At 44.7% G+C, this 24,434-nt stretch overlaps 1 protein-coding gene across 3 annotated transcripts; it reads right to left on the bottom strand.

Moving 5' to 3' along the window:
• Positions 1-1,049: 1,049 nt before the first annotated feature.
• LOC100822739 (serine/threonine-protein kinase AFC3) lies at positions 1,050-5,771 on the bottom strand. Of its 3 annotated transcripts, none has more exons than XM_010233670.3 (12): positions 5,601-5,771; positions 5,413-5,503; positions 4,849-4,875; positions 4,604-4,757; positions 4,476-4,524; positions 4,030-4,144; positions 3,822-3,913; positions 3,575-3,719; positions 2,605-2,669; positions 2,433-2,530; positions 2,049-2,154; positions 1,050-1,609 (listed from the first exon to the last, which is right to left on the bottom strand). In XM_010233670.3, exons 1-12 carry the CDS (start codon positions 5,676-5,678, stop codon positions 1,466-1,468), a joined length of 1,164 nt encoding a protein of 387 aa, XP_010231972.1. In that variant the 5' UTR covers positions 5,679-5,771; the 3' UTR covers positions 1,050-1,465. The 3 variants fall into 3 exon arrangements, with proteins under 3 accessions (XP_010231972.1, XP_010231971.1, XP_024315917.1); XM_010233669.3 differs by having other exon boundaries at positions 3,575-3,722; positions 5,601-5,769; XM_024460149.1 differs by lacking the exons at positions 4,030-4,144; positions 4,849-4,875; positions 5,413-5,503; positions 5,601-5,771 and having other exon boundaries at positions 4,604-4,704.
• Between the last annotated feature and the right edge of the window lie 18,663 nt (positions 5,772-24,434).

The following is a 24,434-nucleotide window of genomic DNA, read 5'->3' as shown; positions in this document are numbered from 1 at the left end:
AGCGCGCCTGTCGCACAATATTGCAACTTTACGTATTAGATGGTGACAATTTTGTATATTAGAGGGTGGCAACTTTTAGGATTTTTTTCTGTCTGTCGAAACATACCAATATAACATCTAGTTTCTAAGATCTCGTCGATACAAAGTTAACCATGAAGATGCATCATAAATTGATTATACGGTTTAAGATATATAACATTTTGAAGTTGCATTTTGCAAAATACATGGATGGACATGCATGCATGCATGCAGAGTCTTCAGGCCATTTAGTAGTGTTGTAGGCCATTTAGTAGTCATTCTTGTATTGTTGTCCTATGTTGCATGCATGCATTAATCTCCGTATGTCATATGCTCCATTTAGTAGTCATTCTTGTATTGTTGTCCTATATTGCATGCATGCATTAATCTCCGTATGTCATATGCTACATATATCCCATCACTGCCCCGACAAAACGTCCGCGCGCGGGCTAACGCACGACCGTCACGCGTTATGCCAGTCCTTTATTTATAAACTTGATCAGATTTGACTTACGACAAAACTAGGAGTTCTTATATTTACCAAACTGGTAGTTCTTTGTTTGGAGAAAATATTTCATCTACTCAAACCTCTTACTATAAGTGTCACAACACTTGATGCTAATTCCTAACATTTTTCATTCTGTTACTCCATCTGATTCATAAAAAATATCGCTCATTTTCTACAAAATTTGTACTCCCTCCGTCTTACAAAAGATGTCTCAAATTTGTCAAAATTTGGATGTATCTAGACAGAATTTGACAAATTTTGACAAATTTGAGACATCTTTTGTTGGACGGAGGAATACTAACTTAGTACAAAATGGACGACACTTTTTTTATTGATCGGAAGGAGAGTAGGATATAATAGTGCATAGCACTTTAATCCTACATTTTTCCTACTCCCGTGTTTTAGAAACCGGCTAATACACGTTGTTTTCTCAAGTCAAACAATCATAATCAGTTTTCTTTTCCACATCGATCCATGGCGTTGATTCATGATGAAAACAATTCACGAGCCACAAGCACACGACTTTAATCAAGTTACTGGGAAGATTAACTTTGGTCAGATTCCACCGAAGCAACAGAAACATCCCAGGCAAAATACATGCATCGGAAAGCCTTTACAGCTGCCTTGGTCAACGGCCATTGCGGTGTGATCACAAAATAGGATCTGGATCCGGATTCACGGGCCGCACAGCTTGTATTTAATGTAATGTACAAGTGTCATCTGGTACACTAATCTACCCAGAAGAAATGCTATTGTACATTACAACGGGTGACCGAAACAACAGCTTATCACCACCGCCAAGCACTAGAGCTCAGCTTAGATGACCTTTTTTGGGGTAGAGATTAGCTAAAGGCCTACGGCCTTATGTTAATGGTCTTGTACCTGCTACTCCAGGCCTCGTTCTTGGCGTAGCTATTGTGAGGAGCAGAGTCAAAAGAGTTATGTTGGAGCTGGATTTCTGAAGAATGGATGGTCTAGAGCTTCTTGGGCAGTAAGGCGCTCTGAAGGCTCAAATCTTAAAAGACCATATAGCAAGTCTGCCAGGGATGCCCTTGAATGGTCCGCATTCTTCGCAACCAAGTCCTGAAGTTACAGATGAAATATGGAAGCTGAATCATCTTTGCACTTTGAAACTGTTCATTTCATATTATGCTATGTTACATTACCACATTCTCTTTGTTGCAGGTTATTAGGCAACTCATATTCCAGATTACTAAAACTACAAAATAGTAACATTAGTTGGACTTATTTACTTTTCCTATGTGCAGTCCAACAAGCTCAACTAAAATGTGATTATTAAAAAATATGCATTATCACACATAGTCTTCAGCCAGTTGAAGGACACAACTATCCATGCGCAGTTACATATGCAAGCAACTTATGTAACTATGTCAAAATATTTTTACTGGTAGCAAACAGAAATAAGAAGGTAACCTAGGTACCACAAACATGCATAGGTGCTTTGAAAATTGATAAGTATGGACAAGTAGAACTGAAAAAGCATAATCAGATTCAGGGCAACCTTTAGCCGATGTAGTTTTCTGACTGCTCTAATGCTTTCTCTTGTAACAGCACCTTCAGGCCAATTTAAACGTGTACCTCGCTTAAAATATTTCTGAGCTGATGAACTGCATATTCCAAGTGACGTACAGGAGATAAGTATGACACATGAGTATAAAAAAAGAAACACTCCACTTACATACTACGGAAGACAAAAAATCAAGGTTTCTTCTTTGCAGGCAGGATGTGCCAATGTTTTCTACGAGTAGAAGTTTGGCACAGAAGATTTAATACAAAATGGAATATGTGTATGGTCTGGGTTCAAACCCTGAACCTCCAGGTTTGTTGAAGACAACACAAGGAGAAACAGAAAACTGGGCATCAATTAAACTGTATAAATACTAACTTAGCTTTCCGTATCATGTGCTCTGGAATCGGTCCTAAAACCCTCTCCATCATTGCTAGGTGTTCCAAGTTCTCATGTGTCTGAAACAATGCTTCCCCCTAAAAATGTTTAGGGTTAAGAACACATCGAGTAAGGTAGAAGAGAAAAAGAGAGGCGTTAGAAGCAAACAAACCGAGCATAGTTCAACAAGGATGCAACCAACACTCCAGATATCACATGGCAAACTCCAGCCTAACCCTGCCACATGAATATTCAACAACATCAGAACTCAAGATTCCCTGCTGGGAGAAACATTAGCAAGCACTACGGTAGTTGGTCTAACCTCAATGAAACAGAACAAAATATCAGTTCTTATTCAACATAAAAAGAACAGAGGTCAGTCTAATCAAAATTTTACCAGTAGTTCAGCACAGTGGTATAATTTGAGCATAGTACAGGTTTCAGGTTGGCATATATAAAAGGCAGAGTATGATTTAGACCAACCGACACCCAACTATATAACTATTTTTGTAAGACCTACAACCTCATCGGGGCCAGAACCATCAAATATAGAACTGAATATGTTCTTAGATAAACCATTGTGCAAGGAAGAGAATCATATATGTATGCTGCCTGTATTTCAATCATTCTCTGTAATTCAACCTTCACGCTCATTCTTAAGGGGGATGTCCAAACCAAACATCAACTAACCAACAGTGTTAATCAATAGCATCAAAAGCAATAGACATGTGCATCACTAAAATCTTTCCAAGCAGGAAACTACACAAAAGAAAAGAAGCAAACAGTCCAACAAAGCAAAAACTATCAGATGCTCAAAAGTGCTGATGTATAATAGACACAGTTCCTATTCTACAAAACCAACCAGTACTTAACAATTAATCAATGGAAGTCTGTACACTTCATATCATTATATTTATAATCTTCCATTATTGGCACAATATTTTGATCAAATTTGAAGGATCTTTCTCACTAGCTAACACTATTATGGAAATGGCAAGAAGTTTCTGTTCTCAATATGTATTTTCATTTATTCATAAATAAAAGCATCAACGGGCATGCATTATAAGCATATTCAGCAACACAGAAACCTATACCTAAAACAAGATGAAACAAAAGCAAACCTTTAAGAATAACCAAATTACCTAAGATTATTTCAGGTGCCCTGTAATGCCTCGTAGAAACGATTGAGTTATGTTCCTGATTATCAAAGGCAGTACTACCAAAATCTATGAGCTTTATGGCACTGGACTTCGGCAAGCACTTGAAATGCATCTCATCTTGTGAATTCTTCTGTACAACCCCAAGTGGTCATTCAAGATAACTGCTAATACCGTATGCCTAATTTCAAAATATTAGATGCGCACTACAGAATTAGTTAAGATTAGGTACCTTGGAACTTGGAACCTTTATATGTTCAGAAGATACAAGGAGTATGTTTTCTGGCTTCAGATCAGTGTGAATAAGGCGTAATTCGTGCATATCTATTTTAGAAGAAAGGAAAAGATGGTCAAGCATGCCACTTTGCAGCAAGAGAAGAATGAATCTGCAACTGCCAAAATTATTAAGAACGGATATGCAGAATCAAGCAATCACACACATGCTACAGATTCCAACAGTTGCCGTCCAAACTCCCGCACAAGTTCCACAGGGAAAGGTTGGTATCTATTTCTCTTTAGAAAATCATACAAGCTTGGCCCAAGCTTCTCAAATACCTGACAAAACCATTGATATCCATTGAATAAAAGTTATCTTTATTTTGTTTCCATATCAGGGGAACCTTTATGAGCAAAGAGCAGCGACTGTTGTATAAGCATGCAAATCTTATTACACATACACTGCATTATCATGTTATGTGTAGAACCCTGCCAGCATCTCTCCCTATGTATGGGTAAGAGGTGCCATGAAGGAAGAAAATAAACTGTTGCAGAACGAGGAATATAAACAGGAATGCAATACGTTATTGGAGCTGACAGTGAGCATAACAACTGACGCTTGAATTCAACTTGCAGAACAAGCATAAATGAACAAAAGAATGAGACTTACAATGCATATATGATTGCGATAGTCAAACCATCTTTGAATTTGGACACAGCTGACCATTAAAAAGAGCCATCGAATGAGAAATATAAATAGTAAAATTTTAAATTTATTTAAGTTTGTGAGACACTCACAGGGGTCTGTATTTCTCATTTTCTGCAAGGCGATTGAGCACATCAATCTCAATCATTGCAGCGTCCCGGTACTTTCGGATGCTCCGAACAACTTTTATTGCAACATATTCACGTGTGTCGCGATCCCAGCATTCCAAAACTCGTCCAAAAGTACCTGCAAAAATCCAACTCATGTTGCTCTTATTAGAATAACAGAAAAAACGTACGAAGTACAAGAGAACATGGCATATTGAAGGAAATCAAACCTTCTCCCATTTTGCTCAAGATTTTGTCTGCATTGCAAAAAGGAGACTGTGAACAAACTATTATGCAGAACTCCCACAACTAAAAGAGTTATTGTCAATAAATACCAAGGACAAAGCAAAGCACATTAATCCAATCAATTTTGTGTACTAATATAACCACAGCAGTGCCAGATTAGAATAGAACTTTGCTTATCACTGACCTAAAACAAAATAAGTTCTATACAACAAGATTAAAAAAAATCCAATCATTCATTCAATTGCGGAGGTGAACTTAGCCAGGTAATTACATAATAGAACAAAAAAGATAACCAACTAAAATAAGGAATTACCAGTGCCAAGAAGGATTTAAGATCACTCAAACAAAGTACAAATAAAGACCACCATTAGTCACAAATTACGTATGCATAAAACAAATATTCATCCACCTTAAAAGTGTGCACATAGAAAAAAAAATTATCCACCCTTTTTCGCTGAAATATGTTTGCATTGATAAATCACGTATACATAAAACAAATACGTATGCTAGATATGAATTAACAATAGGCCTAACAGACGGGTGCTTACACCGGCGGGTCAAGTTCTCGCCGAGGTCAAACACATAGTGTCCGTCGCGGTCGTCATCCCTCCACGGCGGCGACACGCCGCCCCTCGCTACCTGCAGCACCGGAGGCAGCCGCGAAATCCACGTCAGAACAAACCCGAACACCCAAGCCCTAACCGTAGGCATAATACCTCAAGCAAAGGATACTTACCACTTCCCGCTCCGGCGGCGGCGCGCCGGCGCCATCCAACTCTTGACGCGTGCGCTTCCGCGACCGCGACGACTCCATGGATTCCGATTCGATTGGGAGGAGAGAGACGGGAGAGAGAGAAACCCTAGAGCGAGGCTGTGGCGGCGGACTGGTGGGATGCGTGGTGGGCTGAGGCCCAGACTACAGACAGTGACTGGAGTATGGATTGGGCATGGACGGCTGGACTGGGCTTTCAAGTTTGGGCTTGAAAATGATGAGTTGTAAAATAAAATTAGAATACGATGAACTGTTGTGGGCTGAGATCGTTAGGGCATCATAAAAAATTTGTATGCAACAAAAATGTACGGCCTTCCGGTTCAAAATAAGTGTCGGAACTTTGTGAAGTAGGCACACTTGCTCGTACCATAGCCGCCGGGAGAGTACAGTCACGACAGAGGCGGTACCCTAGCCGTCCGGAGCCGTCCAATCAGCATTTTTATTTGGATTCCTCTCGTCTCCAACCGCCAATTCGGCATCGGGTGACGAAAGAAACCATAGATCAATGTCTGGTTCCAGTTTGTTTACCTTTTTGTGATGTTTTGTATCTTCATGACGGCGTCTTGGTGGATGAGGCGACGGCGTATGGAATAATAGTCTCCCAGCTCTATCTTCTCCCTGGCGTAGTCAACACGATCTAATACATGGAGCTAGTGGATCTCGCGGTTTGTATTTTCGTTATTGTGGTCTTCTTTCTAGTATGTTCGGCGATGAATCAGCAGTTCGACAACCTTCTTTGCAAGGGGTGTGTCCCAGGTCACAGTGCGTTCAACGATATTGGGTTCTCATCGATTGAGGTGAGCGACTCATGCGGCTATTCAAATCCTATGCGGTTAGTCCATCTTGGGCAGCTCTAGTCTTCTGCAATTTCATCACAAAGGCATGGAGAGTTTTCAAGATACAGATGACGGATCAAGAGTTGTTTACTTCAAAAAATCTTGATGTAACTTTTATTTTCATTAGGTTTTTTGTTGTTGGTTTTCGTTTCAATTCGATCACTTGTACTTTGGTTATTGAATCAATAAAGCCAGATGTTTCTCAAAAAAAAAAAGTGAACTAGGCTTAGTTCAAAGCCGGGGCACTTATTTTGGATCGGAGGGGTACATGTCATTTACCAACAACGGGCAACCAAAATCCTGAACACACCAACTAGGGTTCTAGGAAGACGGCAAGGTTGTAGCTAGCACAAAGATTTGCCGGTTCCCCTTGCTTCTTGCCGCTATCCTGAAGCTGCGAGGATGGGGAACATCGGATCCCATTAGACGTATCAAGAAGTGTTCAGTATTTTAAGTGTGCTCCCCGTCGACAACGCTATGGTGGAGGATGCGGCGTTGTTGAGAATAAAAGTTCTCTAGTTCTTCCTCTTTTATGATGGCAACTCACCAGGCGATGCCACGGAGCCAGAGAGTTTTTCCATCTGCAAGTTCGGTGTGTCTGATCTTCCGAATTTTCGATTCGTGTCCTCGCAGAACTGTTCATACAGATCGAGTTTTCGTTAGTGTGTTCTATTGTTTTTATTGGCATGATCTTTTGTGGACCTAAAGTTCTTCTTTGGGGTTTCGATTAAGATTTTGTGGTTACACGACTTGTACCTTCAGGGTATCATCCCTGGACCAAGTACGTCAATGCTCATGACTTCCCATCTTTTTTGATGGGCAACTCAAGGGGCTTTGTAAAACCTTCAAAGGTAGTCAAGTTCGTGCAGGTGTTCGAGTAGCGATGCGCTGTTCTAGTCAGATTGCAATATCTTTACTGATACCTTGGCAGTACTTCCTGTTGCAAAGATTGATACCATAGAGAAGATTTCTTTGAAAGATTTCAATGTAATTTTTAGTTATAGGAGTTACTTTGTAGTTTTGCGGATTTTTTTTTAATCCAAAACAATGTATCTGTAATGGACGTTGAGTTTGAATAAAATTAAATATGATTCTCCAAAAAATAATCTACCAACAACGTATCGTACCAAAACTCTAATGGATTGTACATAAGTTGCTCAATAGCATGTGAGAGAATAAATTATTTGCTCTCTCATTCCATCTTGGAGTTAGCGCACATGTTGTTGTTTAATCTAAATACAACTTTCATCTCTCTCTCTCCTCATTTTTTCATTGCCACGAACACATCATAGGTGGTAAATTAACCAACCATCCTACAAATACTCGAGATGCCCTTACGACATCTCTTTATACCTATACATATGGATCCTACAAGTTTTCTCAATTGTAGATAAATTGGTAATTTCAAAGTATGGTCAAATTTATATTTCAAAGTATGGTCAAATTTATTTATTTTTTCTACGCAAAATATTTCAATGATGTCATCCTATTGGTAAAAAGAGGTGGAGATGAGGATGGAGTGGAGGAGGATTGATGAATGATACTATTAATTGAATAAAAACCGGGAGCGGGAGAACGAAACATCAATTTTCTCTCTCTTTTTAATTTTGTCTGCAAAAGTCATGCATGTACATACATTTAGCACATGTTTGGTTGATGACTAGCTTTGACATGACTAACTTCAGCAAATTGCAGCTGTCGCAAAAAGGTGTGTTGGACAAAATAGTCATAACAAGTGAGGCAAGATTTGGCAAGAAAATGACTATAATATGTGGACCATATGGCTAAGAAAGTCTGACAAAGACACAAGTGTGGCATTGGTTGAGATATGTGTCGAATATGTGTACGAGTAGAGTTACAATTGGACTTGAAATTAGCATAAGGTTAGGTGTTGAAATCGAACAAGTGTAACCCGGGCCTAACATATAAAGGCACCGCGGGGTAGCCCAAAGAGACTATGACAACATAATAGCAATAGGCTCGCGGGTGGAGCCGGCGGCTTGTGCCGGCGCCCAGGGTGGCCGGTGTTGCGGCCCGTAGTCATGCCCGGGGATGTAGACTTCACCCGAACCTCGTTAACAAATATCGTGCCTCGGTGTCATCCTTGATCGTGCATCCGCCGGATTCTGTAACAAGTGGTATCAGAGCGAGGTGGAGGGGATGCGGGAGATCTTGTGAGAGGTGCGAGGATCATGCTCGACGGGCGCCCTGGAACGTCCAATGCGGTGCAAGGTGGAGCATGGCGGCGATCGGAATTCCGATTGGTGGAGTTGGGCACTTCAGTGGCCTGAACCGTTTGATGGGCTGCAGTTGGCAAGGATCGACCAGGCGTGGTGATCGGGCCGACACAGTGGCTGGGAAGACGCCGCGGATCGGACGACGGCTTTAGCTCGCGACCAGACGCAGGGGCGACCGGATAGATCGGGGCTGGGATGCATCGCGGTATAGCGGTGGATCGGGTGTAGCACAGGGCGGCATGGTGGCACGGTGGACGAGTTGTGTCGACGATGCAGGTGGCCAGGGTGCAACACATGTTTTGTGCATAGAATTTGCACAAGGGTGCAATTGTTACAAGTGTCGGCGGTAGCGTGTTCATGCGACAAGTGACATACACCGGAATTAACTCGTCGGGACAGGCTGCAGCGGTTGGATTGGAAGTCCGAGTCAAAGAGTCCAAGGCATGTTCGTGTCAGGCGATAAAACGGACAGCAGGCGAGCGTGGCGCAATGACATGCAGAGAGGAGCATTACTAGTCGGTGTGCAACCAGAAAAGAAGGATTCTTGCACGTATGTGCCATGGGCCATGGCTAGTTGGGCACGCTTTCCAACGGAAAAAGGAAAAGGATTGCATGCTGGCTGAAGGCTCGCGTGGGAGTTCTGCTTGGATCCAAAACAGATCAAAGAAAGAAAAAAGAGCAGCTTTAGGCAGGCGGTGAAGGGCAGGCGCTAGCTTACAGGGCTGTTTCCAGCGGCAGGGGGGTGAAGGTCGGATTCAGGCGGCGCGGGGCGCGTGTGCAGGCGCCGGGGAGTCTGACGGGTTCCTAGTTTCCGCGTGCAGATACCGAATAGGCTTCGGTGGGCAGGCCGTGTAGGACACGAATCAAGAAGCAAGGGATGGTATCACTCAGAAAAGTTAATCCATGGCTGATAAACGCAGCTTTCAGCGAGGCCAAGGCAAGGGTACAAACCATGGAGAGCTAGCGGTAGGTTAGAGACAGAGTTCAAGTTCATCTGTTGCACAGGTCATATTTTTTTCTAGCGCGGTGTTCCGTGGGAAGAAAAAAAAAGGACAGGACTGCGTACGGAGGTGAAGGGATCTCAGGAGTTTCTCTGGTGAGCAGGCTACTGATGGTTTGTCAGAGCTTTGACATGATGTTGGGTGCATGCAGCGTGGCTTCAGGTGACGAGAGACGGTGTGCGTATAAGGCTAGTAGCCGCCTGGAGCGTGTCGTGAGGATCGTGTATCTACAAGGCGTCAAGCAATACACTTGGTGTTGAGATGACACGACGCGAGGTGGAGCACGGTTGCAGTCGGACAAGTTCGGCTGGGGTCAGACGACAGTCTGGCGGATCGACGGGGATGTCAGTCGGAATAGAAGACGGTGAAGATCGGCGACAATGACGTAGGAGCATGAGTGCTGATGGTGTCCAAATTCTGTGGCGTGGCAACACGTAGCGCAATGGGGCCTGAGATGGTGTGGGTATGCTACCCAGTAGATCTTGGCCAAGATTGCGGATGCTCGACGCGGTAATAGCGGCGAGGTGTGCGCTAAGCACGGGACACAGCAACAGACCAAGGCATATGCGGTCAGACAGTGGCTTGACATGTGTGCAGGGGTGCTGAAGCAGTGTTGGCGAGTACCAGGTTCAAGTTGGTGACTGGGTCTATTAGGACGGTCTGAAGTGATGGACAAGAGTAGGCCATGGGGAATATGAGAAAGTGTTTTTTTTGGAAAGTCTGGATTGTCAAAGGCTTAGAGAGCACATGGCCGGATGTTCGATGCACATGGCAAAGTGCAGGTGATGGGATGCAGAAGGAGGCAGAGTGCTATAGCCGTGGGACATGTAGAAGACTATCCGAAAAGGATGAGACAACTGTGAATTTGACTCAAGATGACTCAAGGGTGACGGCGAAATTCCTTCAAGTTTCATGAGGACAGTCAACGATAGCGAGGATGATGAGTTCAGGTAACTCTTATGTGTGGCACCTAACATGTGAGTTGTTTGACTTTCACATAGATCAAGGAAGAAGCTACCAGGATGATGATACATCGGTGTTGTCGAATATGGTGACTTTATGATCGGTGTGTGATGGCGTTGAACAGATACTCCGGGAAGTTATGAACACAAGGCAGGAGTTTGGAGAACTTATTTTTGTCGGGAGGATTGACTGTTAATGAATAAAAAGAAGAGACTACGGTTGCAGGTGGAGTTATGTGATGTCAAGGAAATAGCAGTGGAGCTCATAATTAATGTTTCAAGTCCAAGGTACACGGAGGTTCGTGCATGACGGCTTCAAGGTGGCGAGGGACATATTCGCCAAGGTGGAGTTTGTTGAGATATGCGTCGAATATGTGTACGAGTAGGGCTACAATTGGACCTTGGAATTAGCATAGAGTTAGGTGTTGGAGTCGAACACGTGTAACCCGGGCCTAACATATAAAGGCACCGCGGGGTAGCCCAAAGAGATTATGACAACATAATAGCAATAGACTCGCGGGTGGAGCCGGCGGCTTGTCTTGGCACCGGTGTTGCGGTATTGTGTGGGGAGGAACGTCCGTAGTCATGCTTGAGGATGTAGGCTTCGACCGAATCTCGTTAACAAATATCGTGTCTCGATGTCATTCTTGATCGTGCATCCACCGGATTCCGTAACAGAACCAATATATGACTAAAATACTATGTCACGACTAAGTTTAGGTGTGGCGACATTAGGCTGTAAACCAAAAATGCCCTTAAAAACCGAAGGAGTATGCATTCCTTTGGTACGACTAACTTTCAGAGCATTGAATGCCAACACTAAATTGTGAAAAAAAATCTTTTAATCATGAAGCTGTACAATGACCTCTTTGGTTCGGTTCATCACAATGAGGATTTCGAGGGACGTGGTTCCGGAGGCCAAACAAATATGCACACAGTTGTCGGAATAGAGAAGCCGAAAGACCACAGATTGGTAAGGTGACAGATTGAACATGGATGATGAGAACACCGAATAGATTCCAATCTTGGGTGGCGGCTCGACACATTATATAGCCGCTCGATCTGTCGTGGGCTAATCAGAAACCGACTCGCACATTGAATCATTCTTTTACGAACTCCAATTATGCCGACCGAGAAAAGCTCAAAACCATGCAAGACGATGAGCCAGAGCTCGAACTCAATTCATGTGACGCGACACACGTCGTACTTGTCCAGTGAGTGAGTGGACGCAAGTGTTGTTGAATATTCTTTTCATGCTCCATGTGGTGGGAATGGGGCTAAGTCACTCCTACGGAAAGATTTATCAGTAACGGTCGGGGCCGCCGTTGCTAACTTCGTGTTACTGATAATGAGTATCATATCATCAGGAACGGTCGCTCTGACCGTTGCTGATATACCATCATCGATGTATATATCATCAGTAACGGTCGCGTTGCCACATCAGTGTCGGTCAAGCGACCGACACTGATACATTTTCGGTATTTAAAAAAATAATTAAAACCACAGAAAATACACAGAATTGTATATACAGCACAGCACATAAAAATACATATAAAGCCGCATAACAGCACAGCAAATCACATCACATCACATCATTTAAAGCATACAAATGTATATAAAGCCGCATTATTTAAAGCATATAAAGAATACAAAAGTATCTCACTTCACGACATTGATTACAAAGTGTCAAAATTTCATAGAAGCATATAAAGAATACAAATGTATCTCATTTCAAGTAAGGTCCTAATGTTGTGGGCGAACCCTAGACACCACTTGTTTCACGCGTTCGTAGAAGTCCCCACTAGGCTTGATGACCTCATTGTTGATGAGATGGGCGAACTCCCTTTGAATGTTATACACGACACATTTAGGTCGGTGTCCCATTGTCATTCGGGGCCGCCAGTACTCTTCCATCGCCGCGGCTGACCCCTTCCACTCAGGCTTGAACATGCTAGCATTCTCCATAAGGATGCGACAGCAGTAGCCGCCACAGAACACACTGACGGGCAGCTGTTGCTAGCAAGGAAACCTGTGGTTGTGGTGAGGCTCGTCTTTATAGCTTTTACCAGCTAGTTTTCCCTTCGTCGCCACTTTCCAGGCAGTGTTAATGAGTGATTTGATGGGTTTCCAGAACCTACCTCGAACACTTTTCTTCGGAAGTAGTGAATCGAAGTAGTACACCACGGACCAAGGCAAACAAATGAGTAGTGTGGCCCAATGGTCTCTGTTTTCAAAAGAAACAAACTTTAGTATCTAAGGGTGTATAAGAAAGACTGAATTAGAAAAAACAAATGGTTCCATATATAAAATTGAACTTACTCCAAATTAAGAAAGAAGAGGATAAAGTCGTGGTTCGCGTATTTCTCGAGACATGACACCAAGTATTTAGATGCAAGGATTCTTGAGGCATCCTTTTCTGGCTTAAGACCGATGTCACCCTAGTTGAACATCGCGGGGTCTAAAATGGTTACTTTTTTTACCTCCATTCGCCACAGTTCTCTTATTTGGTAGGCAGATCACAACCTTAAGACGTTGATATCAAGTTTTTGGCGGTTGAAGAGGTGGAACAGTTCGTTGAACTCCACACTAACGGTGATATGACGTTCCTGAATGTTACCGGTTTCTTGGTCAAAGAAGCCATAGTATTTTGGGATTCGAACATTGATCTGTTGGGCATGCTGTTGAGAACCAACTGATACTTGCATGTAGAACCGATGAAGCTCTTGCATCTCTCTAGACACGTCACGCAGGGAATTTTCGGTGACCATCGGTCTTCCAGGATAGTAAATAAGCACCCGGTCAAACTCCTTAGCCACGAAATAGGATCCGTCTTCGAATCTCTGGCCTTGACGGGGGTTCTTTATGAGAATGTCAGGCCTATTGTCATCCCAGACACCAGTTATGTCAGGCACATAGTGCATCTCATTTTGAGTGACATTGGAGGACTCCTTGATGGTCTTGCCGCCGCGCTCCTCTGCCTTGTACTTGTCATCGATCTTGTGGCCACCCATGGACTCAGCGACACCCAAGAGAGAGAAGGTAGGAGGGACGCTTCCAGCCTATGCCGACCCTGTGGTCTGGCTATCTTTGAGCTGTGCAGGCATCGACATTGCCCGCTCTTCATCTCCGCCGGCATTGACAGGAGGAAGTATCCTAGGGGAAAGGCCGAGCGGCGAATGAGAAATACCTTTGTGGGCGGAGGGAGATGGAGTCATAGAGGGCCGGCGCTGGTTGTAGAGAGATACCAAGCTCCTAGGCCACATAAATGCGGTAGTTTGGACAACCGCCTAGGATATCCACGCCTTCCTCCGGAGGTAGCGGGATAGCATAATCTCGATGCTCCTCGACAACGGAGTCCACCATCACACTCACTTGTGCGTCGTTCATAAGAATGCCGTGCACCAGTGGCGGTGATTGTCTGGACATCAGGCGGCCAATGGCACCTACAGGCTTCCCAGACTTGTCAACGTGGATACGACACTTCACTGGTGCCTGCGCATAACAAGAAGAAGGCATATGTGTGTAAGATCTTTATTCATGAAGGTAAGGAGTGAAAAAGAGTTTGAAAAGTATGCTTACAAGGATGTTGTCGCTCAGACCCAGATCGTTATCCCGGATGCCCTCGCTTGGGTCCGTTTGGCTAGTGGGGGGGTTGTCCATGCTAGGAGCCGGGCTGTAACCTGGGGTGTAGGTGTCTTCGTCGTCCATACGTGTGTTGGAGGCGGCGCTGCTCTTCAGCGCGGTGCTCTTTCATGGGGGAAGAGGAGGAAGAGGAGGAAGTAGGGTTCCTCAAACCTTCCACTCCTCCCCCGAGTATGGCGTTAAGGGCGGGGTGGTCTTTGGCCAATGCCGACACCAAATGATGGACGGCTTGCACTGCATATTCCCGCGACACCTCTTGACCTCCGCCTTAGCTTGTTCAATTATTTCAGCAGAAGCGGAGAGCTTTTTCTAGACCCTGCTTCGCTTCAGAGCAGGCGGGAAAATAATCATCCCATCAGGCCCCTTCTCCTTCCCCTAGAACACGGCCCGTGTGCTCCGCCTTTTACAAGCCGGTGGTCACAGCCGACTCCCACCTCTTGCTCTGCACGGAGTTGTCGGAGGTTCCTGACCTCTTGCTCTCCTCCCATTTGTGGGCATTTTCCTGTTATCATATAAGACAGGACGTGAGTATATGGATCAGGAGTGTCATAATTAATGCCGAAAACAAATAAATGCACGTGAACCCTTACCGTAAAATTTTTAACACGCGGCTGCATTGGCTCAATGCCCGCCCACTCCTCAGGTGTCATGTGCTGACGTGCATATTCTCTAGCACGTTGGTCCTCCAGCATGTCATGCACTGGAGGCACCCTGCCTGCCGCCTCGAGAATTCGGTCCTGCTTGCGCCAGACCTTCTTCTTCCCCTCTTTCCCTGCACTCCCTAGCCTGTGGTTCAAGGGCTTACTCGTGCCGAACGCCCTCATACGTTCACTCTTCGCAATGAAGGCAGGGTCAGACGATTCCTTCTTGAATTTTTCCCATTCGGCCTCATCAGTTACCGACGGCCATTTCTTCTTGATGATCTCGTAGGGTTTGTCCATCCACTTTCTACCGGTGGTTTTCCAAATAGAAGGTCCATTGCGCAATGCTATGTGGACGGCCGCTAGGAATCGCTCGCGCCGCTCGTCAGTGACCTGAAACCTCCTTGCAACGTCCGCGATGCATGTGTTTCTAACGACTTAGGAGATGTCACTCCACTCGTCGGTGGTCTTGCAATACTTACGTGCAATGGCTCCACAGGTCATTGCGAAGGCCTTCTGTGCCCTCTCAGGCGACTCTGGGCAGCCTCTCTCAGAGTGCCGAGTGACCACGTAACAAAACTCCTTCAAGTTGTGGCTCCCCCTCGGTGTCTTCTTCCTTGGCTTCTTAGCGGGAGTTTCAGAAGGCTGCGGGTTACTCTCTTCCACCCGTCGCTCGTTGTCGCGCTCTTCTGAACGAGAGCTACCTGAGCCAGAGCTGGCAATTTGCTTTCCTAATGAAGACTCTTCATCGACACGATCTACCTCCTCCCGATCAAGAACTGGTTTCTGACTACTCTTGCCCATTTCGTACCTATGCCATCAAAATCATTAAATATATATCGGCCGAATATTTCGACATGACCTATGCTAAAAAACTAGCAAATTTTCTCTACTAGGAGCTCGAAACCTGCATAAAAACCCACCCGCATATGTACCCCCTCGATACGATGGCCGGCCCCTTCTCCAATGACCCGACACGATGGTCGGGCCCACAATTCATTACTCAATTCTCCAAAATAGCATATAAAACCGCTATATAAAAAACTACATGTATAGCATATAAAAAACTACATGTATAGCATATAAAACAACATGTATATAGCATATAAAACATCATGTATATAGCATATAAAAAACTACAATGCATATACTCATGTGTACTATATATTATCAAATGCATATACTCATGTGTGCTATATATTACAATGCATAAAACATCATGTAAAATGTGCTCACTACAATGCTCTGTAACTCAATACTATATCAAATTCACAATGGTAAATAAATGTATCCATGTTACAAATTAGCTATTAGAATATGTGTGCCCATCTAACTCAATACTATATCAAATTCACAATGTATACATGCCCTGGTGTGTGGTGGGAAATGTACATCTAATTTGATATAAATTATCTACTACTACAAACTACAATGCTAATCCTAAATTAACAGCAACAAATCGTAAATCCTAACCCTAAATTAACAGCAACAAATCCTAACCCTAACCCTAAATTAACAGCAACAAATCCTAATCCTAAATTAACAAGAACAAATCCAAACCCTAACCCTAACCCTAACCCTAAATCAAGCTAAATCAGAGGAGAGGGAGGGAGGAAGAGGAGAAGGAGGCAGAGGCGCGCACCTGTGGCTCGGGGAGGAGGGAGACGGTGCAGGCTCGGTGAGGAGGGAGACGGCGGCGCGGGGTGGCGGCGCTCAGGAGAGGATGACGCGGGGTGGCGGTGCTCGGGCTCGGGGACGAGGACGTGGGGTCAGGGAGGAGGACGACACGGGGTGGCGGCGCTCGGGCTCGGGGATGAGGACGACGAGGCCGTCGGAGGCGGGCTCCGCGCGAGGAAGGGGAGGCGCGGGCTCGGGGCGGAGGAGGAAGACGGCGCGGAGGCGAGGACGAGGAGGCCGTCGGCGGGCTCGGGGCAGCGCAGGGTCAACGGCGGCGGCGGCGGCGCAAAAATCCGGCAGCGCTTCGCAAGGGTTAGGGAAGCGCCCACTGCTGGTCTCTCAAGTTAGGGGAGGACGCGCAGGCGAGAATGAGATTAAGTGTTTCAGCGTGTTCCCTTATATACCCTATACACATCAGTAACGGGCGGGTAAGGAACGCGACCGTTACTGATGTTCCTTCAATCATCAATAACGAGCGCGGAACAAAACGCCCGCCACTGATGTGCTCAAGTGAGCAATGCTCAACAGAACATCAGTAACGGTCGCCTTGTTACCCGACCGTTACTGATGTGTGACATGCACACATCAGTAACGGTCGGGTAACAAGGCGACCGTTACTGATGTGTTCCCATACTTGTTGAGATAGATCAAAAAGTTGAAGTTTGATGAATAAATTCATGCATTTTGTCTAGTTTTTTCTGGGAGTGACAAAGCCATGTACTAACATGCATATACAAAAGTACATCGATCACACATAATTTCACTTAGTACAAAGTATGCATTAAGATTCAGTACGGGTACATTTTACAATGTAACTACTAGTGCTTTTCCTTCCTTCGGTAAGTCATAACTTGACTCCTCGCGGAACTGCTTCTGAGGTAGGGTTTTTGTGGTATTTTCTCGCTCTCGCTCCCATCACTTCTTCTTTTCCCTCTCCTTTTCCTCGTTAATATCGTGCGTTCCGCTTCTTCGTCATCTGCGGCGGTCGTCGGATCATGGAAACCTTCATAGTCTTCTTGTGAAGTAACTCCGTCTACTACAACAATGCTTCTTTTCCCTCTTCTTACTACGACGCGGCTTTTATTTGTCGGGGTGTCTATGTAGAATACCTGCTTGCATTGTTTAGCAAAGACCCATGATTACTCTCTTGGCGGGATTTTTCTCACGTCAACTTGTTCACGAGGGATCTCAGGAGGTAGCACCATCGTCGTGAACCTGTGACTTTCTTCTTTGTCACCTTTGGTCCATCTTACACGGAACATTGGGATCTTTGTGATCGTGTACTCCAATTCCCAGATCTCCTCGATAACACCGAAGAACGCTTTGTTTTTGCTGTTGTCGTCGGTCGCGGTCTCAGACGCAGTGTAGAAGTTATAGCCGTTTATCGCATATGATTGCCAAGTAGAGACGTGGTAAGCAGGTTCCCGTGACAAACATACAACCGTCTCTTCTGATACATTGGTCGTCTCCCTGCCGTACCAATAATTCTTCAGCCACGCTACAAATGTTTTATTGTGCTCCCAGTGGATCCAGACTTCTCCTCTTTTAGGGTTTTCATTTCGCAGTTGTTCCATGTGCATTTCCTGATAAGGCCGGCAGCAATCGACAGTTTGCAACACAACCAAATGTGCTCTTTCAAAGTCAGCTTCCCTTCCTCTTTCATAGACATTAAGGTATGTATGTCCAAGGCCACCTTCGCCATCGAGCTTGCCCTTGTGCCGTGATTCGGGAACACCTATTGATTTCTGATCGGCCAACCAATCCGTGCAGAACTCGATGCACTCTTCTGCCCTAAAGCCTTCCAGTATGCTACCTTCCGGACGCGATCCGTTACGAATGTATCGCTTCAGAACCCCGTTGTATCGTTCAGGGCCATACATGTTATGCAGGAACGAGGGCCCTAGGGACAAGATCTCATGGCATATGTGGATCATTAGATAGACCATGATATCGAAGAATGATGGAGGGAAGAACATCTCGAGCTCGCACAGAATCTGTATCATACTATCCTTCAGTATCTGGCATCGTCTAACGGTGATTGACTTCTGCGAGATGCTGTCAAAGAAGTCAGAAAATGTCTCCCTTACGTGCGGCTCCATGATACCTCTGATTGTGACTGAAAGTAACTGAGTGAGTATGAGATGGTTGTTGTGAAATTTCATGCCAGATAGCTTGTGACTCTTCATGTCAACTAGATGCTTGATGCTCGACGAGTAGTTCGATGGGACTTTAATGCCGTGCAGGCATTAGCACATCCTATGCAACTCGTCTTTGTACAGGTTGTAACATGCAAGACGATACTGCGTGGTCACTTTGTACAGGCCTTGTAGCCATGTGTCACCTGGCATGAAGTATTTCCATTCGCGGGGTAGTCATGCATGCAGGTCAGAAGCGCTGCTCTCATCGTGAAGTACTCCCTCCTGTTTGCGTCCCAAACCACTCTGTCAGGGTTCCAAAGCTGCTTCAGCTCATCCTTCACTAGCTGTAGATACGCATTTAGGTCAGCTCCCTGCTGCTTTGAACCCTGTATGAGCATGCACATGTGGATGTACTTTCTCTTCATGATTAACCATGGAGGAAGGTTGTAGACAAACAAGATCACTGGCCATGTGCTGTGCTTGTTGTTCATGTTTCCGAAAGGATTTATCCCGTCAGTGCTGAGACCGAGCCTCAGGTTTCTGGGCTCTGCCCTGAAATCAGGAAATGCCGCGTCGAAGTTCCTCCACCGAGTCCCATCAGCAGGGTGTCTTAGGACCCCAGCTTCCTCCACACGGTAGTGCCTGTCAGGATCGAATGCAGCCTGCACCGGATCGTGATAGACGAGATACCTCGCGTCCTTAATGTTCTGCATCCAACTCTCAACTCGGCCACCTGCCGTAAGATACCAGAAAGTCTTTGTCGGCCTGCCCTTCATCACTTCTTTCCCATCGTCTTCGCCAGCTCTGGCGTTTTTCTTCTTGTATCTCGATGCACCGCATATGTGGTAGCTCTCATGGTTCTCGTACTCTCCAATGTATACCATGCAAGCGTTTGGACATGAATGATGTTTCACGCAATCTAATCCAAGCAGGCATGTTATCTTCTTCGCCTCGTATGTGCTCTTGGTCAACTTGTTTGGCTGTGGAAAAACCGAAGCAAAGTAACTCAACAAGTTTGTGAAGCCCTTGTCTGACCAGCATGATGCTGCCTTCAGCCTCAAAAGTTCGAGCGTCACTTCGGGCACGTTGTTTTTTTCGCCAGCTCCATCATACAAGGGTGTGTTTGCGTCCTCCAACAATTTTTTGAATTGAGCAGACTCTGCCTCATCTTTGGGGTCGTCCAGCTGGTCCCGTAGGTACGGGTCATCTAGCATTTCGGCAATCCTGCCACGCGGAGCTCCTTCACCTTCCACATTAGCCTTCTCATCGACCCTTGTTTCTTCCTCGGAATCATTCGCCAGATCATACCGCAGGGACATCATCATCTTCGCTACCGCTACCGACATCAACCGCATCCTCCCCGTGACAAGTCCAGCGAGAATAAACTTCCACAAAACCCGATGCCAACACGTGCATTTGAACATCTTCAGGCTTCATCATGCATGTGTTTCCACATTTGCGACATGGACAACGCATCATCACAAGTCCTTTTCGTTCCATATCACCTTTCGCGACTCCAAAAAAGACCGTCCATTCGGTTATCCATCGAGCATTGATTCTTTCCTTGGCGTACATCCAAGAACGGCCCTTCGATCTATAACACAAGACACAAGAAAACAAACAAAGCAAAATAGTTAGCCTAATCATTGACAAGGGGATTAAGGTGTTAATTAACCGGAGCTAACTAAAAATTTGAAATTAGAGACATTCGGAGAGAAACTGGAGGCCGGCAAGAAAGATCGGGAGGGAGAGAGAGCTCACAAGGAAGAGGGAAGCTTCGGGTGACGATGAGGAGGCCGCATTTTGGCCGGCGGTCGGAGCTCAAAAATTTGAAAATGGGGAACTTCGGAGAGAAATTGGAGGCCGGCGAGATAGATCGGGAGGGAGAGGAAAGCTTCAGGGTCGAGAATCGGAGCTCGCCGATCGCCGGAGCTCCAAAAATGGAGCTCGGCGGCCATGGCCGCCCGCTGGCCAAGGAAACGGCGGCCGCCGACGCGGGGAGGGGGGGGGGAGAGGAAGAAGGGGGAGAGAGGAGGAAGGGGGAGGGAGGAGGGGCTACCTGGGGGGCTCGCCGGCGGCCATGGCACCGTCGGGCAGCGCTTCGCCGTCGCCGGAGAAGAAGGGGCTGCAGCTGGTCCGTTACGACGCGCAGCGCGACCAGCTGCGGCTCTGCTCTTCGTATTTAAACCGCGACGATCATCAGTGGCAGTCGGAAATTGGGCGACCGTTACTGATAATAGTGTGGGTACATCACTAACGGTCGCGTTAGCGTGGTTCATCAGTGGCGGTCGCCTCTCAACCGACCGCCACTAATGTATCTCGCGAGGTATGATGGTTCGACCGCTACTGATGTATGGCTGGGCGGGGACGGGCAGACCCCGCTCTGTTCATCAGTAACGGTCGCGGACGTGACCGACACTGATGTTGTTCATTGGTCACGGTCGCGCCGAACCCATTACTGATGTCGCCGTTGCATATAGACCGTTTTGTAGTAGTGAGTGCACAACCTTGTAAGTTGGTGCAACTCTTTCTTCCTTTGTAAGGTCGAGACTAATCTTAGCACTCTTGTTACTTCACTTAATGGTTCTTTGAGAATTTTCAGGAGGTTGGTGCATCCGCTCGACCAGTTAGCATGCATATCCTTGTAACACCTAGTTTTTTTTTTTGAAAACTGAAGGATTTTATTGCAAAGTCACTGACAAGTTACAGAGAGAAGTGAGAACTGATTCTCACTTAACGATTGAAGTGCCCTTATAACTGGACAGTTATCACTATCATGACTTATACCCATACAGGTAAAGATGCAATGCTGGTCACTATTTTGACTATAAGCTACCTGAGCTTCTCTATGGGCAAAGTTATTAAGACCTCTATTGATTTTGTATGTCTTTGCATTCAGCTGAGCAGTGGACTGCAGAAACTGATTGATTTGAGGCTTGATCTCCCAGTTCTGGTTACTCTTGGCTTGTTCTCTTTGTTGAACCTGTAATGCCACCGTTTGGTTATCTGTGAAGAAATTTGGGTCCTGCAAATAAAAAATATGTGCAATTTTTCCCGCAAGCTCCAGTCCAAGTGCTTCTACTTGTAGCGGAGATGAGGCCATTGACCTAGCTGCAAAGAACAAATGTTGACTAGAAGGTTGCGGTATGTGGATAAAGATCCCCAGTCTAGCCATCATCTTGTTCCCTGCATAAAGATTGGAATTTCCAACATTTTTCTTCCAAGCTGCATCGACATATATATTGGGACCTTTCTTCACTCTTGTCTCGCAAAAAGGTTTCAGAACATCGTTTTGGACTTTTTGATGTTCTTGCAGGAGTTTGGCTTCCACTTCTTGTACCTGCAACATAGAGTTTGTCGCAAATATTACCTGAAAAGGCTTCCATTCTTTTGAATTGAATAGGAGGTCATTTCTTGCTTTCCAAATGTTCCAAAGCATGGTGAAGATCATCTGTAGCGAATCTTGGCTGGTGTAGTTAGAAAGCATTGTACGGATGATGTCTTCAACATGCTCTTGACGCACAGCTTCAGTCCTGAAAGCTAAAGGAGAAACAAACCAAACAATCCTAGCATTCACACATGAAGAACAGGTGCTCATCAGTTTCTTCCTTTCCACATCTCCTGCAGTTTTTGCTTATGTGTTTGGATCTGATTGACGCGCGAGCTCCAGTTGGAAGGGCTTGTCTCAATAATCTCCAGGCGAAGGTTTGCACTCTTGGAGGCATAGTTTTTCTTTTCCAGATTTCCTGCAATAACCTTCTAATATACAAAGAGTTAGATCTACTAACCGAGATTTGGCCTTCTAAATTTTGCTTAGTGAAGCAATGGTAAGCGCTTTTGGAGGTGCAAACACCGGTAGGTGTATGCCTCCAAATTAATTCATCAGCTTCGGAACATGCATTTATTGGTAAAGCAGCAATAGACTCGCCAAAGGAAGGTGAAAAAAGATTGTTTATAAGACCTAAATTCTAGGTTTTTGTGCCTTGGTTCCAGAGATCTGAAATTGTAGCAGGGAAAATAAAACCCTGAGGCTGATCCTTAAGATTAATATGGATTTGTTCCCAATTTGGACACCAAGGAGAAGACCAGATACAAGAATTGCCATTATAAATTTGGATGAGCCAAGAATCTTGCAAAACTTTCCTGACCTTTAGAATGGAAGCCCAAAAGGCAGACTTTGGCAAACTAGCCTTACCTCTCCAAAAGGAAGTGTTATGAAAATATTTAGCTTTTAGCACTTGAGAATCGAGGCTGCTATTGTCGTTCACTATACGCCAAGCTGTAGTTACGAGTAAACTTTTATTAACAGCTTTAAGATCCCTTATACCTAAACCACCTGCTTTAACTGGTTTACAAATTTCGCTCCAGGCTTTCAAGTAAAGAGGTTTAGATCCCCTGTCTTGTTGGATTCCAAACCACCAAAAATCTCTCAAACTGCAGAGAGCTTAGCACAGAGCTTTCTAGACAAGAGAATATTAGACATGTAGTAAACTGGAATAGAAGAGAAGACAGATTTAATTAAAGTAAGTCTACCAGCATGAGAAATTTTGCTAGCCTTATAAGTACTTAACTTGGATTTCAACTTATCTAAAACAAAAGAGTAAGCTACGGATCTATTCCTTCCAGGCATTATGAGAGGATGTCCCAAGTGCTTAGTATCAATATTCATATCTTGAGCAGGAAAAAGGTATTTGATTCTTTCTTTCTGAATATTAGAAACATTCTTGCTAACATGTATAGCAGATTTAGACCAATTGGGAGTCTGTCCTGAATCCTGGCAGAAACGTTGAATTACTTGTTTAATAACCTGACCATCGTTGTTGGTTGCGTCTCCACAAACAATGAGATCATCTGCAAACATAATGGAGTGTATAGGAGGACAATTCGGACCTAATCTTACCCCCTGCAAGTCACGAGTTTGAAGAGCTTCCTGCAGGCTTACGAAGAGTTGGTTGACAGCAAGTATAAAAAGATATGGAGACATCGGACATCCTTGTCTGATACCTCTTTGGTTTCTAAAATTTCCATAAGGATGCCCATTTATAAGAACAGCAATAATTAGTAAATTCATCCTCAATAGTCTCAAGGTTCTCATGATTGAAAACAGTACCATGATTATTAGCATGAGAAGTGCTAAAAAGATCCCTCAAATAAGCAATAAAGCAGTCAGCAATGGAATCAGGATCATAAAGAATTTGGCCATGCCTATTGGTAATTGTAGCAGTTCTATTTCTTCTTCTTCTCTTAAGAACCGAGAGATGGAAAAACTTGGTATTTCTATCACCTTGAGTTGCCCAATGTTTTTTGGCACGTTGTTTATAGAAAGTAGTAAGCTTAGTTAAAGTAGCGTCATAATCTTTTACCAACTTTTCCTCCTTGGCTAGATCTTGGTCATGCCTCTTAGTTTGAATTTCTTCAATCTGTTGTTCAAGATCATGAAGCTTAGATGGAAGATCTTGCTTTTTCTTACTCCAAACTTTCAGGGCTCCCGTAAGAGATCTTGTTCTGGTTGTGAAAATCTGATGGGAATTTAGTCGCCAAACTTTCATTGCTTCTTCCTGAAAATCATTTTCTAAAAGCCACCAATTTTCAAACTTGAAGTAAGCCTTTGGCTTTTTATATTTAGAATACAGAGTGGTTAGTACAAGAGCATGATCACTAAGT

Source organism: Brachypodium distachyon, chromosome 2 (assembly GCF_000005505.3).
Source record: "Brachypodium distachyon strain Bd21 chromosome 2, Brachypodium_distachyon_v3.0, whole genome shotgun sequence".
NCBI lineage: Eukaryota > Viridiplantae > Streptophyta > Magnoliopsida > Poales > Poaceae > Brachypodium > Brachypodium distachyon.
Note: the sequence above shows the minus strand (reverse complement) of the source record. Positions and strands in the feature narration are given on the sequence as shown.